This window comes from Diadema antillarum, unplaced genomic scaffold (genome assembly GCF_040938485.1).
Source record: "Diadema antillarum isolate AM-2024a unplaced genomic scaffold, OU_Dant_1.0 scf00000103, whole genome shotgun sequence".
NCBI classification, from domain to species: Eukaryota; Metazoa; Echinodermata; class Echinoidea; order Diadematoida; family Diadematidae; genus Diadema; species Diadema antillarum.
In genome coordinates, this window is record NW_027270992.1 from 2607620 (window position 1) to 2627317 (window position 19698).

General features: G+C 39.8%; 1 protein-coding gene across 1 annotated transcript in view; it reads right to left on the reverse strand.

Moving 5' to 3' along the window:
* The window catches only part of LOC139719013 (uncharacterized), a 73053-nt gene that overhangs the window by 17314 nt on the left and 36041 nt on the right, over window positions 1-19698 (reverse strand). The window contains exon 5 of the mRNA XM_071630454.1: window positions 16974-17123. Coding sequence (XP_071486555.1) covers window positions 16974-17123 — 150 coding nt within the window. The remainder of the gene's footprint in view (window positions 1-16973; window positions 17124-19698) is intronic.

Consider the following 19698-nt stretch of genomic DNA (forward strand, 5'->3'; position numbering starts at 1 on the left):
ACAAGCTGCGTCTGTTTCACAATAGCATAAAGGATCAGTATAGATACTGCTGTGGACCAAACTGCAGATTAAATTACTAATCAGTTGTACAAAGTTATATAGTGAACACAATGGCAAATCTATTTTTGTTGATATGTTGTTTCCCAATTGACATTGTGATATTGTAGCATAATTGTACACATTTCTAGGGCATTAATTTTTGCATACACTTTTGAGCAAAATCAACAGTTCTGCATGTTGGAACTATTTTTCAGTGTAACATTTGGTTACCATAAACTTAATAAAGGCATGTTTATATGAGTAGACCACAGCACAAGTATACAAATGCAGATAAGTTACATGTAGATAAGCTAACTTTATACCTGGTTGTATTGATATTCAGCTGTATTAGTACATCTTTGACCAAGCATGCTTAAAGGTACTAGCCCACATTTGCAAACCCACGAAAATCAAAACTGCATAAAACAGGTCCAATATGACTTCAAGTACAAGTTATAACAGTAACATACCTTACCTGTTGCTCTTTGTCCATACCATTCGATAAAAGAGAGAAAATCATCGTTTTAAAATCAATTTTCAAACCGGGTCAACCCGACCCAAAATCGAATTACGAGCGCGGGCTAGCTACGTACATGTAACTTACACATGTATCGCGTGCATGTAGTACGTACGTGGACCGGAGCTAGCGAGCGTTATACGCATGCATACGGTGCATTTTCATTCATTTTTATGAAAGTAATGGACTAATTAGAACGAAATTTTGCACAGGTGTTACTGCAATCATACCCACACTCCATGCTAACTATGAGACCAATTGCTGCAGGTTTACAAATGTGGGCTAATACCTTTAAAAGACGTGCATGAGTGTTTGACAGTGTGGAACACACACATGAGCCCATGTATTCAGCCATAGATGTGGGTTCATTTTGAGCTCAGTGTAAATTGATGGTAGGATCTGGGATAGATAGGGTTTATGCAATGGGAAGAGAAACCTGGTGTGATTCAGATGTGATTGCATGATGTTGTCATGAAGATGTTCATGCCATACACTGTACATATGTATGTGTTCATTCGTGCTGAACTGCAGAGAAGACATTTGGTATAGAATACAGATTTTAATGTGGAGGCTTTGACACATTTAGCGATGGGTCTACATATGTCCTTAGAAGAGAGAATGTGAAGTAATCCTATTCATGAGGATTACAGCAGCAGCTAGTTGACTGAAGAGTTTCCAGCAGACTGTCACCCAGTTGGCAATCAAGCATGATTCAAAGAACATTGAATTTATCAATTTTAAGTGTATTCATGGGGTTAAACTGTATTGATTTAAAAATACATAAAAACAAATAGAAAAATCACAAGCAAGGGACTAATGAAATCATTACTCTTCGTTCACAGCTTTGATGTAGTCAATCACTCAGTGAACAGGGAGCTATGTAAAGAGAAGCATGTTAGAAACATACGGATTATCAGCAGTAATGAATTATTGAAACTAGTAATTTTTTTAATAATTTAATGTTAAATATCATAACAATATTGATACTTTGATTTCCTCACCCCTTATCCTTTTGTAGGTGTAACCAGTGTTTCATATTATGAGGAGTGAATGAATGGCTCTTCTGTACTCAGCAAGGTGTGCACTCTCATTAACTGCCTTTTCATACTCGTAGTACTTAGTATGCTTTTCTTTTGCACATTTCTCTTTACCGTCATTCATATTATGAACATTTCTTTCAATATGAGAGCAATATTAAAGAAAAGAGGTACAATGTAGGGGTCCTACATATCTGTGAAAGTGCACACTGTCTTGTTCTTGGTAAACAGAGTACATTGCATAAAGAGCATTCAGCATTATGAAAACAATACAAGTATCTATGTTCGACAAAACTGTAAAGAGACAGTGTGTTTTGTGTCTCCATCATGTCTTGTCATCAATCGCCCATCATCTACGTGATATATGTGACCGTGCACCTCAAAACGAACATAAAGTCGCACACACTGATTTTGCATGAGGACTGAAAATAAGTGAAATGGGTCAACCTAGCCGAACTTGACTTTTTCATATTTTCTGAAAGAGCGGGTTTTCTTTTACATTATGCTTCACTTTCAACTCTAATAACTTTGAAAAGATAGTGCTACTGCTTTGAAAGTTGGCATTGATTATGGACATAATGTGTTAATGAGGCACGCCAAACATGGATTTTTAGTTATGACCATATTCTGAAAGAGCAGACTTTAAGCTTTAAAATGATGTATAACTCAAATCAAATGGACTCTCCTAACCTATCTAAATATTGGAAAGAAAGCAAAAACTCAGGAAAAGTATGAACTGAGAAAAGAGGCTCTGAAGTACAGTGTCTATTCAAGCGCTTAATCTTTACCAAACCGTGCTGGCTGTGCGATGAATGGGACAAAAAAAAAAAAAAAACAGGAAGCAAACTAACAGAGTAACAACAATAAAGGGATTATCAGATTAAACTGAAATTCAGCATGCCTCATTAACACATTCTGTCCATAATTAATGCCAACTTTCAAATCAGTAGCCCTATCCTTTCAAAAGTTTTTAGAGTTGAAAATGAAGTGTGTGGACAAGGTTTTTCAGAAATGAAAAAGGAATTCTAAAGACACACCTAATCACACTATTCTACCAAAAAGTGTTCGAGATAAACTGCTAAAAATACACACTTTCCTACCCGTTTTATGATACCAAATTTTAACATAATGTAAAAGAAGACCCGCTCTTTCAGAAAATATGAAAAAGTCCAATTCGGCTAGGTTGACCCATTTCACTTATTTTCAGTCCTCACGCAAAATAAGTGTGTGCGACTTTATGTTCGTTTTGAGGTGCACGGTCACATATGTTGGGGGTGGGGGGGGGGGGGGGGGGGGGGGGGGCTGAGGAGCAAGCTTAATTTGCTATGCTGTATACGCCATATATTTAGCAAGTATTTATCAAGACTTTGAGACAATTGTGGAAGTACTTAAATTCATGATTGTGGGGTACACAGTATACTGAATGTACAAATAATATATGTATGCAGATGCCTTCTCATGTCAGTGTCAGAGATGATTTTTGTGTGTGTTTATAAATTCATGGATACGTCATGTAGCAGCTGTCTTGAGAAATTCATGAAGATAAATACCTTGCAGAATATTGAGCGTATACAGTAGGTTAATTTTAGTGTGGTATGGTGTATATGTATAGCGTGTAATACATCATATTCATAATTTACATCTAAATTGAAAAAAAAAAGAAAGAAAAAAAGTCATTCTACTGCTTATTACAGCTGCTTAAAAATACTTCTTGTGCAGATCAGTTACCATCCCGACATGTGCCAAAATTTCTTCTGAATTTCCTGAGGACTGCGGATGAATTTAAATCTACATTTTTAAACCTGATTTCACGGTCAAAATGCACTGTTTCCATGGCAAACAGAATTTCAACTGTACTCTTGAAAAATGTGTCCAGCACAAATTTGCAATGACCTTGCTATGTGTGTGTGTGTGTGTGTGTGTGTATGTGCTTAGTACATTGTGAGTACCTGGTGAGTTTGACTGCTGCAGTAACCGTGGCAACAGGTTAACAAACACAGGGCGTCTTGCATAACTACACCTATAGATCATTGTAGGCCCTACATACTGAGTTTGAAATAAATTGCTTAAACGCTGGAAGTAGTTCACTCCACAATGTTTGGGGAAATTGTGGTCACCATGGCAACGCTTTCTCCGACAAACGAACAAACGAACAAAAAATAATGTCTTGCATATCTACACCTCAATGTCATCATGTACACCATATTTAAGTTCAGTTGCCTCAAAATTGTGGAAGCAGTTCACTCCACAAGATTTTTCAAGAAAACATGCAGTTACCATGGCAACGCCTTGTAGGGTACAAACACAAAATGTGTCTTACCTAACTACACCTATAGATCATTATACATACCAAATTTGAAATAAATTGCTCAAATACTGTGGAAGTAACTCTCCACAAGGTTTTTGGAAAATTGTGGTTACCATGGCAACGCTTACTCCGACAAAACAAAAAAACATGTCTTGCATATTATTTTCATCTCAATGTCATCATGTAACCAGTTTCATTGAAATTGCTTCAAAACTGTCGAAGGAGTTCACGACGCAAGATTTGCAACGGACCGGCCGACCTACCACACGATGATTCCTATTATACCCCCTTAAACACTTTGTGTATGCGGGGGTATTTAAAAAAAAAAGTGTGTCTTACACAATCATACATTTCATTAGAATGTAATTTGTACGGAATATTTTCTTCTTGTTGTTTTTTTACAAGAAATGAACAAATTTGGAGATTTGTCCCCCAGCATTTATATAAGCAGCCGCAATTATGACATTTGCCATCTATTGCAAAATTTGCAACTTTTATCCCTGAATCTATTGCAAAGTTGCAATTGATTCGCAATAAGCATCTTTTTGATCAGTGTTTTAGAACCAACACTTGCTGTCGAGCGAAAGCTCGGTGGTCTAGTGGAGATGACGCCTGTCCAGTGATCAGGAGGTCGTAGGATCGAATCCTGCTCGTGTATGTACGCCCATGATTTTTATCATGGCTACTACTAAAAAACACTGATCAATTCAGCGCTTATTTACGTCGATGTAGGGCAATTTGTCAATCAGTTGCAATGAAAACATCTCGACAGAAGAATTTCATGACTTTAAAAGAACCTCTAGGTATAGGTAATTTGTGTGTTCGGATTAACGAACCTTCGGAATAACGAACAGCACCCGATTTGGTATGCATGCCCCTGAAAGATGAGGTTCTGGCGAGCATGCTCCCCGAAGAGTTGGAAAGGTAGATTTTGCAAGTGCAGGAATTGTAATGAATCTAGTTACTGGAGTATCAATACGGTTTTGTGCTGAAGGATTCATGTGCCATCTTTCTAATCACCATAAAGAGGATCTGCTTTGTCAAACAATGTTGATGAATCAATTTCACATGTACGTTCCATCAGGTGTTCAACCTATAGCTTCACTTTTTTGATGGAGCATGCCTGAGGATTCTCTCCATTTTGAAATTAATAAGTAAGTGGCATTATTCTCAAATGACCTTTACAAACTTCCGTAAAGCTGTAAAATGCTTAGAGATGATTTACTTCGTGTAAGGTACTGTACAATGTATATAAAATGAAAACATTATCATAAATATGGTATGTTGATACCTCTGCACGTTAAGAATATAGTATTGTGGATGTTGCCCCCAAAACTGGGGGAGCTCCTCCTCCACCCCCATACAATAGCTATCTTGTTTTTAATGGTGGGAACATCAATAGAATACTTGAATGGATTCTTTTATTCAGACAGGCACAATTGCTGTAAAATCCAAGCCAATCTAATTAATCACTAAATTTCAGGAAAATGAACTCCAGCCTCCTGTCCTGCATGTGGACATTTTCACGCTTAGATGTGTATTATTCCTTATTTCAATTTTATAATGTAATTTCCGTAAATTTGAAAGGAAATACTACCTTCATGTGACGTTTTTCTTATTCAAGACCTTGATTTGTTGAATTACAAACCACTAGAGGGCAGCAGACAGTTGTAACGTAGTTGTGGGCGTGTCTCTATGAGATTATGCGTAAGTCGAGGGAACGACTTACGTAAGTCGTGGGAACGACTTAGTAAGTCGAGGGAACGACTTATAAGTCGTGGGAACGACTTGCGTAAGACGAGGGAATGACATAATAAGTCGAGGGAACGACTTAGTGAGTAGAGGGAACGACTTAGTAAGTCGTGGGAACGACTTAGTAAGTCGAGGGAACGACTTAGGAAAAAAAATTCTTGTCATGTCCCCTTAGGGGCTCCGTAGTAGTCATAGTGAATGCAGGGATAAAGTAAAGTCTAATCACAAAAAGATACAAAGAGATGAGATGATTTTTCTGTGGAAAAACAGGTCGCATTAAGTCCGAGTGTAGGCGATTCCTGGAACAGAATGAAGCAAAAGAAAAACAAAAGCAAAAAGCAACACTTGGTTTAGTCCCTGCGGACACACGTCCACAGAACAGTTCAGATGCTGAAACAAAAGAGAAACCGTACCAAACAGCCACCACTGGTGTTGTTAAGTCAAGTGTAAAGCTACGGTCACAAAGGTTCGTACGAATATCACTGTTCGTACGAATTCTGGAGTTCGTAGAGATTCATACGTAGATGGGGCACAGATTCTTATACGGTTTTCTTACGAATTTCGTACGAACGCTGTTTAATTCACAAGAACAACTTAAGATTTATGGCCCTAGAATTCGTACGTTTTTCGTAAGAATGCCTTGAGTTGAATATTCTTTCGTCAGACTTACGGGCCATCTTACGATTTCTTTTTGTCGTAAGATGGTCGTACGTGCAACTCACGGCACTCTCAAGTCATTCGTAAGAAGATTTACGATTGTTTGTATATTTTGTCGGGTTGTTAAAAAGACGCTGCCGTGTCCTGTCGAAAATTCTGTAACAGTTGAAAGTTTTATACTTCAAGATGGCAGTAGTGCCAAGGAGACTGCAGCTGCATCTACAAGGAGAGGAGGAGGTTGTTGCTCCAACTCTCCCCCTCTCGCTCCTTCCTCCTCATCTCCCTCTTTTCGTTCTTCCCCTTCCCTCTTTTCCATTTGATTGCCTTCCCTTTTGGTCCCATATTTAACAGAAATGCTTTGTGGTCGAACACAAAGTGAGGATTTGAACTTCGCACGTTTGGCTTTATACCCCTAAAACTTAACTGTTGCACAAACTTAATATTGTGTACCTACGCCTTACGAGTCCCTTACGAACGCCTTATACAAACTCGAAGAGTTGTTCGTAAGAACGCCGTTCGAATCGCCGTTCGTAAGGCATTCTTACGAAAGACATAAGAGCCCTCTATGAACGACTTAAGGCGTTCTTACAATCATCGTAAGAATTTAAGGCTTCTAGAATTGTCTCTCGACCCTGCAAAATCTTGCGTAGTTCTTACGATGATCGCACGACGTTCGTACATCCGCCTTGCGAAGAGAGGGTTTCGTACGAAGTTAAAAAAAATCTTGGACAAAATCATCGACCAGGCTACGAACTTACGAACGGTCTACGAACGATCTACGAACGCTGGTTTCGTACTACCTTCCTAAGAAGATCTTACGAAGTTGTCTAAAAATCGTTTGTACGGCGTTCGTAGCAGTTCGTAAAGGCATTTGTGACCGAGCCTTAAGTGATGAACAGCGTAATCCAAATGTGAAAAGTACTGTCTCAAAAATGACAGATACGTGTTCAAGTGGTCGTGTGGATTAAAAGTACAAGAACTTCATTTCCCAGGGTACAGTTACCATTGCTAAATTTAAAGTACCGATTGTCATCCTTCGTGATACAGGAGCTACACAGTTCCTCATGGTTGGAGATGTGAAGAGTATGCCCATAGACTGTAACAGAAAATAGAAAAGTACTGATACATGATGTTGACGGAAGAACGCAGGCGGTCCCTCTATTCCGATTGAATTTGGAGAGTGGACTGATTTCAGGGGGAGTGATTTTCCATTTTCCATTGAATTGTTCCATTTCTCCCTTTGGATGGAGTTTCTTTTTTACTTGGTAATGACCTTGCAGGAAGTCGAGTGAGTGTCCTTCCGGTTGTTTCCGAAGTCCCAGTGTACGAACAGGAAACCGAAAAACTCGTCGATTAATTTCCAGAAGTATTTCCAACATGTGTTGTCACTAGGTTTCGAGCAAGTGAAGCAGAGCGTGAGAGAGATGAGTTTGAAAGTGAAGTTTCTCTTGATGACACATTCTTTGGAAAGGTGACTAGTGAAGATGAAAGAGAACAAAGTTGGGAAGAAGGTGTGTTCAGTCAGCCAGCTTTAATCAAAGCACAGGTGGAAGATAGTGAGTTTTAGAAGTTGAGAGAGGGTGCATTGAGTGCAAATTAGGCGAAGGAAGTGCCAGAATGTTTCTATGTAAAGTCTAGTGTTTAAATGAGGAAATGGCGGCCTCTAGATTAGTTGTTCCTCCGCCGTATCGAAAGGATATTCTATTGTCTTGCACATGGAATTCCAATGGCCGGACACATGGGTGTCAAGAAGATCTTTGTGTAGAATCAGAACTCAATTCTTCTGGCTCAAGATGAGAAAGGATGTGTCTGAAATTTGTCGAATGTGTCATGAATGTCAAGTGGTAGGAAAACCACAACATGCCATTAGACCTGCGCCGTTGATTCCTATTCCGGCTTTTGAAGAGCCATTTAGACGTATGATGGTAGATTGCGTTGGTCCATTGCCGAACTCCAATTATAGCAAAGTCCGAATGTCAGTATTTATTGACAGTGATGAATGTTTCCACAAGATACGCAGAAGTATTTCCCTTGAAGAGCATATCTTCTAAGTCAGTTCTGGATGCCTTCTTTACTTTCTTTACTGTAGTACGGGCTACCAAAAGAAATTCAGTCGGATCAAGGTAGCAATTTCATGTCACGTATCTTTCAGGAGTTGATGTACCAGCTTGGTATTCAACAGATTAAGTCATTTGCATACCATCCGCAATCTCAGAGGACCTTAGAAAGGTACCATCAAACGCTCAAGACGATGTTGAAGGTCTACTGTCAGGATATAATCCCAGGGACTGGGATAAAGGTATCCCTTTTCTTCTCTTCGCTGCTCGCGAAGTGCCTAATGAATCAACTGGATTCTCTCCTTTTGAGTTGGTGTTTGGGCATGAACCAAGAGGGCCCCTGAAAGTTGTGAAGGAACGGATCTGTTGTATGATGAGGAAGAAAAGATTCCATTGGCCTAGACTACATCCCCACGTTCAGAGAGCGTCTTGTGAGAGCGAATGAAGTGGTGAGAGAACACTTGAAGTTTTCGCAACAGACTATGAAGGAACGCTTTGACCGAAAGGCAAAGAATCGTCTGTTTGAGGTGGGAGACAAAGTCTTGGTTCTGCTTCCATTGCCGGGTGATGCATTGAAGGCTAAATTCAGTGGTCCATTTGATAATTATTATGTTGTAGAGAGGAAGCTTGGAAGGAGACTTATGTGGTGGGCATGCCTGACCGTAGAAAAATCAAGGGAGTGTGTCACGGTCGAAGAAGTACCATGAACGTGTAGAAGACGTAGGTGCAGTTGTGAGTGAGAATTTTCTACACAGTGCTGGGAAAAGGGCAGAAGAGTTTGACCATGATGCTCCAGATTCTCAGAGTGTGAGTTTCAAGTCAGGAATGATTCCGCGAGTAGAGAACTCAAAGGCCCTAGAAAATCCAGAGTTACTGCTCAGTCATCTGTCTGATTCAGAGAGGCAAGATGTTTTCGACATCTTCCAGGAATTGCCGGAGGTTTGCAGTGATAAATTGGGTTGTGCGAAAGACACTGTTCATACGGTACATGTTGGTGAAAATGCACCTATAAAGCAGCATCCTTTTCGGATTCATCGTGCTAAGAGAGAACAGGTGGATAGGGAGATAGATTCAATGCTTGCAAATGGAATCATAGAGCCCAGATTCTCAAACTGAAGTTCCCCAGTAGGGGATAGTCCCAAAGCCAGACGGAACGTCCAGGTTTTGTATAGATTACCGGGAGGTCAATACCACAACTAAAACTGATTCGTTCCCACTTCCTTTGATTGAGGAATGTATTGATCGGATAGGAAGTGCTGAGTTTGTCAGTAAATTCGGGATAAAAATTCCCCCGCCACTTTTCAACGGATAATGAATGGGGTTATTGCTGGGTATGATAACTGTGTTGTCTATATAGACGATGTGTTGGTTGTCAGCAATAAGTGGGAGGAACATGTAATTTTTCATCTTCGAGAGCTGTTCCAGAGGTTGTCGCATGCAGGTCTCGTGGTGAATCTGGACAAATGCGAGTTTGGGAAAGCTTGTGTGACCTACCTAGGTCAAAAGGTAGGCCGAGGTAGCGTCGCACCACGTGATGCCAAGGTCCGAGCAATCGTGGACTTCCCAGTGCCGGCATCGAAACGGGAGCTTCAGCGCTTTCTGGGAATGTGCAGATTCTACCTTAGATTCGTTCCCAACTTCAGTCACTTGATGGTGCCCTTAAAGGACAAGTTCACCTTCATAAACATAAGGATTGAGAGAATGTAGCAATATTAGTAGAACACATCATTGAAAGTTTGAGGAAAATCAGACAATCCGTTCAAAAGTTATGAATTTTTGAAGTTTTTGTGCAGTACCCGCTGGATGAGAAGACTACTGCAGTGTGTGAATAACTTAGATGTCACATGCGTACAACAATATAAGGAAAATATAAAGAGAATTTCACAAAATTCCATCTTTTGAAAAAAGTACACATTCCCCTGACTCGTTACCGATAAATGTTATGGGTAATATCATTCCCCCTGCCTTTAGAAAGAGGCAAGTCAATTGCTCTTTTATTATGCGAAAAAAGTGAAAATATGTTGAATTTTCTTTTATATTTTCTTTATACTGTTGTACGCATATGACTCACAAGCTGTAGTAGTCTCCTCATCCAGCGGTTCCAACTCAAAAATTTAAAAAAATCATAACTTTTGCACCGATTGTCCAATTTTCTTCAAACTTTCACTGATGTGTTCTACTAATATTGTTGCATCTTCTCAATCCTTATGTTTATGAAGGTGAACTTGTCCTTTAACGGACCTGTTGAAAAAGGGTAAAACGTTCCAGTAGTCGGCGAACTGCCAGGGTGCATTCCAGAAGCTGAAGGCCGTTCTCATGAACGATCCCGTGCTCATTGCACCAAACTTCCAGAGGAGCTTCCAGCTGGCTACGGATAATAGTGGCCGAGGAGTAGGAGCCCAGCTGCTTCAGGACGACGACAACAGACACAGCAAACCCTGTGTTTCTTCTCCAAAAAAAAAAAAATAAAAATAAAAAAAAATGAATCGCCATCAGCAAAAGTATTCTACGGTGGAGAAGGAATGTCTCAGTGTCGTTCTAGCCGTGCAACATTTCGAAGCGTACTTGGACGGTGGAAGAGACATCCTGCTGTACACTCACCATAACCCATTGACGTTATTACAACGCTTCAAGCACAAAAATCAGCGTCTCTTCCGTTGGAGTAATTATCCACTCGTAGCCACTGAGAATTGTGCACATAGCAGGAAAGGACAACAAATTAGCAGACGCTTTGACGCGAGCTTAAAACTGTGCACGCACTGATAATGTTGCCGAACGATAACGACCTCAAATCTACAGTAAACCATACATCAAGCAGAACATTTCAAACAAGACTCACAACAGACAAGACTCTGATGTTGATTGTTTTATACGACAATGTATATATCTGTTTATGTATTTTCAAGGATCTGTGAAGGAAGAAATTGTATTTATGTTAATCATGTTTGTTTTTAAACGAAAACAGTATATGTGAGTGATGCTAGGAAGTATGAGAAAGTACACAATATTCTGTCTTTAAAAGGAGACATTATTTGAAAAAAAGAATCACGATGTGTCACCCGCTGAGCATTATATGGTATTTTGAAAACCCATCATTACAGGAAGCGCCAGGATACAACATTTGTGGTGTGTAAGAATACAGTGAAAGCTGTGCTTCAGTTGCGCACTTCTTTTTTTGATTTTTTTCAATAAATCCTGAAGAGTTAAAGGATTCAGATTTGTATGTACAATGTATACCGATACGTTACAGAGTTAACGCTAGCAAATGCAAAAACAGTCTAGCAAAAACAACCGGCCAGTCACAGGAGAACTGTTGATCAAAATATTGAGTTTTGTGTCAACCGATTTGTGTTAAAACAAAGGAATTTGTGTTGTTTTGTATTATGAAAAAGTATTGAGTGACAGTGAGGCATAAAGAAGCCAAGATATATGTCACTTTTATGAATTGATAACCTGTATATGTATTTCGTTATAGAGTGACAGGATCACATTTGTGTGTCGAGTATGATCTCGATATTTTCTAGAATTTGCACATGTATTATATCATCCTAACGGGTGACAATACGTATGTGGGAAAGGAAAAAAAGGAAAGGTCCCGATGGTAAATTTTTTGTTGTTGTTTTGGCTAACTTATGACGCAGCGTTGACACAAGTATAAGACTTATTACCAAGTACATTGAGTAGATATACACATGTGTCATAGTGTTTAAATACGATTTTGTTATAATCAAGAGATGAGTGCTGTTACCTCATTCAGTGAAACTCCAGTGAAAGTTTGTGTTGGGGAAACAGACATATCTTTGCAACAGTCAGCACAATTTCATCATGAAGAAAGTGTATGTTTGGTTTTCACGTTTAAAGATGAAGTGTATGTGTTGGAATATATATATATATATATATATATATATGCCTGAAGTTATGTAAATTTATTGGTCAAGTATGTGAGGATATTACAGTCGATACTACCAGAATGCACAGTCTCAGTCAAAATATTCATACTACTGGAGAAATGTTTGATTACATCTGGTGTAATCTCTCCGGATTATGTGCACCCGTATGCACTGGCGTAGCCGGGGGGAGGGGGGGGGGGGCGATGGGGGCGGTCGCCCCCCCCCCCCCTAAGATTTGGACCGGGGATTTGGGAGGCGGAAAAAAAATGCGTGTATACTATATGCATGCACATGAAGCGGGTCTCCTTTGCAACCTTTCATCAAATAAGATATTTTTTGAATATTTCACTCAAAATGTGCACCAGATCGTTGAATTTCAAACCTCCCTCCCAAACCCTCCCCCTCTGTGCCTCTTTCCCTAGCTTAGTAGACTTTTTAGATTTACAAAAAAAAAAAAAAAAATATGAATAATTCTGAGTGCACAAGACTTATCACTTATATTCCGAAAACTCAAGGTTCCCTCATGTATAAGGGGAATTTCCCCTTTTAATCGATCCTTTCCTCCCTCAGTCCCCCCCCCCCCCATCATTTTTTTTTTTTTTTTTTTGGTGAATTCCCAAATGTTGATTCCATCAAATATGCGTATACGAGATATCTCAATTTCAACCTTAAAAAGGAAAAAGCTCCATCGGAAGGGAAGGGTGGAGATAACACTCGCCCACGCCTTCCCCCTGCTCGGCCACCCCTCCCCCCCCCCCTTCCGCCATGCACAGAAGTAGACTGTGGCTATACCCAGATCGCTTTATTTCAATTCTAAAAACGCAAAAGCTCCGCGAGCGGGAGGGGGAATTCCCCTTCCCCTAAGCTCCACCTCACTAGACTTTATACATACACACAGATGGTGCACATTCGGAATAAGAGCTGAATTCCGTGATTTCAACTCTTCGATGAAAAAGTATTGCACCAAAAATTTGCACCAGATCGCTGAATTTCAGGTCTGAAAACGCAAGATCACCTTCGTGTGGGAGGGGATATGCCCCTATCTACATCCTCGTGTGCATGCTTATTCTGTTTGATTGCTGAACAGACAGCGTTCATGATATTCAGTGTAAGAATTAATACAAGAAGATTATTTAAATGGTACAATTTTATAGGCAAATTGCTCAATAATAATCTACATTAAAACATACTGCAACCTTAAACAAGTGGGACTGTTTCAACTCCTTAAAACACGCAAAAACATGCATCAAATTGCACCATTTGCAACATCAAAATGCAAAAAGTTCTCACCGTGGGAGGGGGGACACCCCCCTCCCACACCCTCCCCTCCCCCTTCGCTCGCTCCGCTCGCTCGCGTTCAGTCGCGTTCATGATATTCAGTGAAAAGAATTTATACAAGAAGATTATTCAAATGATACCATTTGTGACCCTGCACCTCAAAACAAACAAAAAGTCGCCAGACATGAATTTTTAGTTAAGACCATATTCTGAAAGAGCAAACTTTAAGCTTTAAAATGATGTATAATTCAAATAAAATGGACTCTCCTAACCTATCTAAATAGTGAAAAGAAAGCACAAACTCAGGAAAAGTGTGAACTGAGAAAAGAGGCTCTGAAGTACAGTGTCTATTCAAGCGCTTAATGTTTACCAAACCGTGCTGGCTGTGCGATGAATGGGACAAAAAACAAGAAGTAAACCACCAGAGTAACAACAATGAAGGGATTATCAAATTAAACTGAAATTAAGCATGCGTCATCAACACATTCTGTCCATAATTAATCATAACTTTCAAAGCAGTAGCACTATCCTTTCAAAAGTTATTAGAGTTGAAAGTGAAGAGTGTGGAAGAGGTTTTTCAGAAATGAAAAAGGGACTCTAAAGACACAGCTAATTACACTATTCTACCAAAAATGTTAAGAGATAAACTGCTAAAAAACACACTTTCCTGCCTGTTTTATGATACCAACTTTCAGCATAATGTCAAGGAAGATCCACTCTTTTAGAAAATGTGAAAAAGTCAAGTTCGGCTAGTTTGACCCATTTCACTTATTTTCAGTCCTCACGCAAAATCAGTGTGTGCGACTTTATGTTCGTTTTGAGGTGCACGGTCACATTTTATAGGCAAATTGTTCAATAATAATCTACATCAAATTATACTGCTACCTTAAACAAGTGTTACTCTTTAACGTCGATAAAACGAGCAAATACATGCATCAAATTGCACCATTTGCAACATCAAAATGCAAAAGTTCTTACCGTGGGAGGGGGGACACCCCCACCCCTCCCACACCCTCCCTTCCCCCCTCGCTCGCTCCGCTCGCTCGGGTTCACTCGCGTTAATGATATTCATTGAAAAGAATTAATACAAGAAGTGTATTTAAAACATACCACATTATAGGCAAATTGTTCAATGATAATCTACATCAAAATATACTGCAACCTTAAGCAAGTGGGACTGTTTCAACTCGTTAAAACACGCAAAAACATGCATCAAATTGCACCATTTGCAACATCAAAATGCAAAAAGTTCTTACCGTGGGAGGGGGGACACCCCCCTCCCACACCCTCCCTTTCCCCCTCGCTCGCTCCGCTCGCTCAGGTTCACTCGCATTAATGATATTCAGTGAAAAGAATTAATACAAGAAGTGCATTTAAAACATACCATATTATAGGCAAATTGTTCAATGATAATCTACATCAAAATATACTGCAACCTTAAGCAAGTGGGACCGTTTCAACTCCTTAAAACACGCAAAAACATGCATCAAATTGCACCATTTGCAACATCAAAATGCAAAAAGTTCTTACCGTGGGAGGGGTGACACCCCCCTCCCACACCCTCCCTTTCCCCCTCGCTCGCTCCGCTCGCTCAGGTTCACTCGCATTAATGATATTCAGTGAAAAGAATTAATACAAGAAGTGCATTTAAAACATACCATATTATAGGCAAATTGTTCAATGATAATCTACATCAAAATATACTGCAACCTTAAGCAAGTGGGACCGTTTCAACTCCTTAAAACACGCAAAAACATGCATCAAATTGCACCATTTGCAACATCAAAATGCAAAAAGTTCTTACCGTGGGAGGGGGGGACACACCCTCCCCTCCCCCCTCGCTCGCTCCGCTCGCTCGGGTTCAGTCGCGTTCATGATATTCAGTGAAGAGAATCAATAGAAGAAGTGTATTTAAATCATACCATTTTATAGGCAAATTTTTCAATAATAATCTACATCAAAATAAACTGCTACCTTAAACAAGTGGGACTGTTTCACGTCGATAAAACGCGCAAAAACATGCATCAAATTGCACCATTTACAACATCAAAATGCAAAAAGTTCCTACCGTGGGAGGGGGGATAAACCCCCTCCCACACCCTCTGTAGACACATTGCGTAATTATTGGATTTACATGTTTTGTAGGGGGCTTGTCAAGTTTTCATATATTGTTCTAAAAGTGGACGATTGATACCGGAATTAACTGATTCTGATAAGGCTCAATCAGTAATTTTAAGCGTAGTATGCCAGGTGATGTTTGTAAGAAACAACACAAAACTATTGAGTTTGTAATCGTGTAAGCTGAATAGTACGCGAGAACAGTGAAGTAAGCCTTACAACGAAGGTGTTTATAGTCGAAAAGTTACATTCATAACTTTCCTCTTGTTGGGGGAAGGTGTGATGGAGAACAGCAATGAGAACCTAGGGATGGGAATAAAAAGTGTCCATCCGGGACACTAGAGAGAGTTGGTTGCAATAATGGAGTGAACAGTTGAGGTCATTTTGTCTCTCAGAAAGTTCAAGTCTCGGTGTTGATTCCAGATTGTTTGTTGGTGCATGAGATGGTTTTGTTGGTGCATGACACCCTGTACAATCAAATCATATGAGATCTAAAGATTTTCAAATTTCATATCGATTACAAAAAGAAAAGAAAGAAATATACATACTTTCAAGGGGATTCCCCCTTGCCAGACCTCGATATATTTTCGAACTGAAATTGTCATTGACTGATTTTTTTTTATATATTCATACTTACTGCCAATGAAAATAAACATTTTGTCAAGTTTTTGGTCGATAGATGACTGATTTGGTTCTTTCATTTTTATTCAATTCAGAATGGCCCGTTGGTTGTTCCTTGCGGACTTTTCGTGGTCATAATATCTCTGCATTGACTAAAAATTAGTGACAACTTGAAGGAAAGACTTTGGATAAACAAAAGTGTCAATCGTTAGTTGTAAACCTGACACTGCTATGGGAGGTAAATCCCACAGGACATTATAGTGCTGACTATGGGACTCGAGAGGTTATAAAAGATGGCGGGGGGATCACCGAGCATACTTGCGATGGTGGAGTCGAACTACTTTTACTGTTGTCCTTGCAGACACTGTCAGCGAAAGTTTCAGTACCAGCTAGCTACCTTTTGTAGCAATTTACCTTCTTTTTTTTTCAACACGCCTGATAACAAACCATAAGAATGCTATTGTCATGCATTTTGCCGAGGACAAGGTAACACATCTATTGCACGTTTAGAGTCACATTGATAAAATGGCAACTACTTTATTATTATTATTATTATTATTATTTGTTGAGGATAACGTTATACCACACGACATAGCATATGTAACTTTGTCCAAACAGATCGGGATGCTGGTATTCAGTAGAAGGCAATCACAATCAACGTCGTTTCTCATTTCACATAATCACATTTTTTTTTATTACCTGTACTACAATCGAGTCCCGACCAGCCAGCTGCACAAGAGCATCCGTATGGATCTGGAAGGCAGAATAGCGCCCTCTGACAGTCGTTCGGGGAGTCAATATCAATGCAAGAAATTAAGCACATCTTTCCCACGAAGCCGGGTAAGCATGCTGTAATGAAGGGCGGATTTGTAGGCACGTCACACAACGTTTGCATCATTGCATTCATTAGGCCTATACATACTTGTGTTATTATATCATACAATGTTTGTACATACATCGAAGATAGCTCTTATTTGATCATTCAGTGGTGCATAATGTACACATGTCTATAGCCGTATGAATAACTTACGGTTCGATAGATGACATTTTTTTTTTGTCACAAAAACACGCACTGAAAGATCGATAGATGCGGCTGTCAAATCTCTGATTGAATGTCTGTATAGGGGTCTAGGAACAGTACCCCCTGGAAAACCACCCTCCGGATAACTACCACCCGGATAATTACCCCCCAGGACAATTCCTCCCTAGGGCAACTACCCCCCGGACAACTACCCTCCAAGGGCAATTACCCTCCAGGGTAATTACCCCCTAGGACAACTACCCCCCGGACAACTACCCTCCGAGGGCAATCACCCCCCAGGGCAATTCCCCCTTAGGAAAACTACCCCCTGGATAACTACCCCTCGGATAACTACCCCTGGATAACTACCCCCGCGGATAACTACCCCCTGGATAATTACCCCTCGGAAAACTACCCCCTGGATAACTACCCCCCGGAGAACTACCCCCTGGGTAACTACCCCCCAGGAGAACTACCCCCCGGATAACTACCCCTCGGATAACTACCCCCCGGATAATTACCCCCCGGATAATTACCCCCCGATACCTACCCCCCCCCCGATAATTACCACCAGGATAATTGTCCCCAGGTTAATTACCCCCTCCTCCGATAACTAGACCCCAGATAACTTCCACCCAATAACTACCCCCTCCGATAACTCCCCATGGATGATTAGCCCGGATAAGTAGGCCTACAACTCCCCCTCCCCTATAACTATCAAGAAGAAAAATTACCCCCAGGACAGTGCACCACGTCAATTACCCCCTGGGTAACTACCTCCCGGGTCATTGCCCCCCACCACCCTCCCCCCCCCCCGACTCTTACGTTTAATAAAAAGGATATCATTACTACAGGAAACGAAGTTCATTGTATTACTTGCCAGGAATCACGGAGTACCATACTGATACATCATCTTATGAAAAAAAAAAAAACATCTTAAGGATTTACGATTTGTATCGTTTGCATTTAGGACGATTTATGTATACAAGCTTAATTTCTCCCTCTGTATTTTGACTCTATGTTCATAAAACACGAAGCTGTCCCTTCATATCCTACCCGGTAATCCAGTAAAATGTCAATGCCTTTAACCAAAACTATTTTCGCTAAATCTGTATTTTCTTTTACTGCTCCGAAATTTCGGATTTCTCTTAATAGTATAGTATAAAAGAAGTTTTAAGTTTGAATGCCTTTACCATTGAATTAAAGACATTTTGAAGAAATGTTACACTTCAGAATGAGTTATACTTTTTGCAATATTTTTTTTAACCACAATCGTCTATCGTTTACCACAACTCCATGTAACACTTCTTTATTTGGAGGAGCTTATATCTCATGCCTCACGTGCCCTGGTTTTGACCCATCATCTTCCTCTTTCCTCTCGCTTTTCTCTGTCCACCGTGAAGGTAGTCTATTCCTCTCATTCATTACTCACCTTTCCTCTTTCTCTCATTACAAGGGATTAATCTCGTGTGTGTCCATGTGCAATGCACTCCCGTTAAAACGAAATGCTCAGGACCGGCATTTTTTTTTTCGTTTTAACGAAATTTCGTTATAACCGAACAAATATAATATGCAATGTATAACGAAAAGAAGGAAACCACGCATAAAAAATTCTATTTGTTGAATCCTCATCATACGCTGGAAGGCTATGTGAGATGGGAGAATACCTCTTTAATTTCGGTTAAATATTACATTTTGAAAAGAGCATAAAGTTGTTTGTGTTGTCACACGTGTAGAAAATGACGGTGTAAGATTTGGTTACAGTTCGCTATTCCAAAGGTTCTTTTCTTACTAAAGTACGTTACTCCAAAGGCTCCTTATTCCAAAGTTTCGCCATTCCCGGGATTCCGATGGTTTGTTTATCTGAAGGTTCGCATTTCTGAAGAATCATTATTCCGAAAGTTCATAATTTAGATCAAAATAATATATTGTTCATTTTCCGAAGGTTCGTTGATCTGAAAATGAAATGAGGTTCGTCATTTTGAAGGTTTATAAATCAAAAAGTGAGAAAGGTTCACTATTCAGAAAGCCCGTTGTTCCGAAGGCTTTTTCATCTGAAAATGAAATGTGACACTGCACCTCAAAACAAACAAAAAGTCGCCAGACATGAATTTTTAGTTAAGGCCATATTCTGAAAGAGCAGACTTTAAGCTTTAAAATGATGTATAACTCAAATCAAATGGACTCTCCTAACCTATCTAAATATTGGAAAGAAAGCACAAACTCAGGAAAAGTATGAACTGAGAAAAGAGGCTCTGAAGTACAGTGTCTATTCAAGCGCTTAATCTTTACCAAACCCTGCTGGCTGTGCGATGAAAGGGACAAAAAACAGGAAGTAAACCACCAGAGAAACAACGATGAAAAGATTATCAGATTAAACTGAAATTAAGCATGCCTCATTAA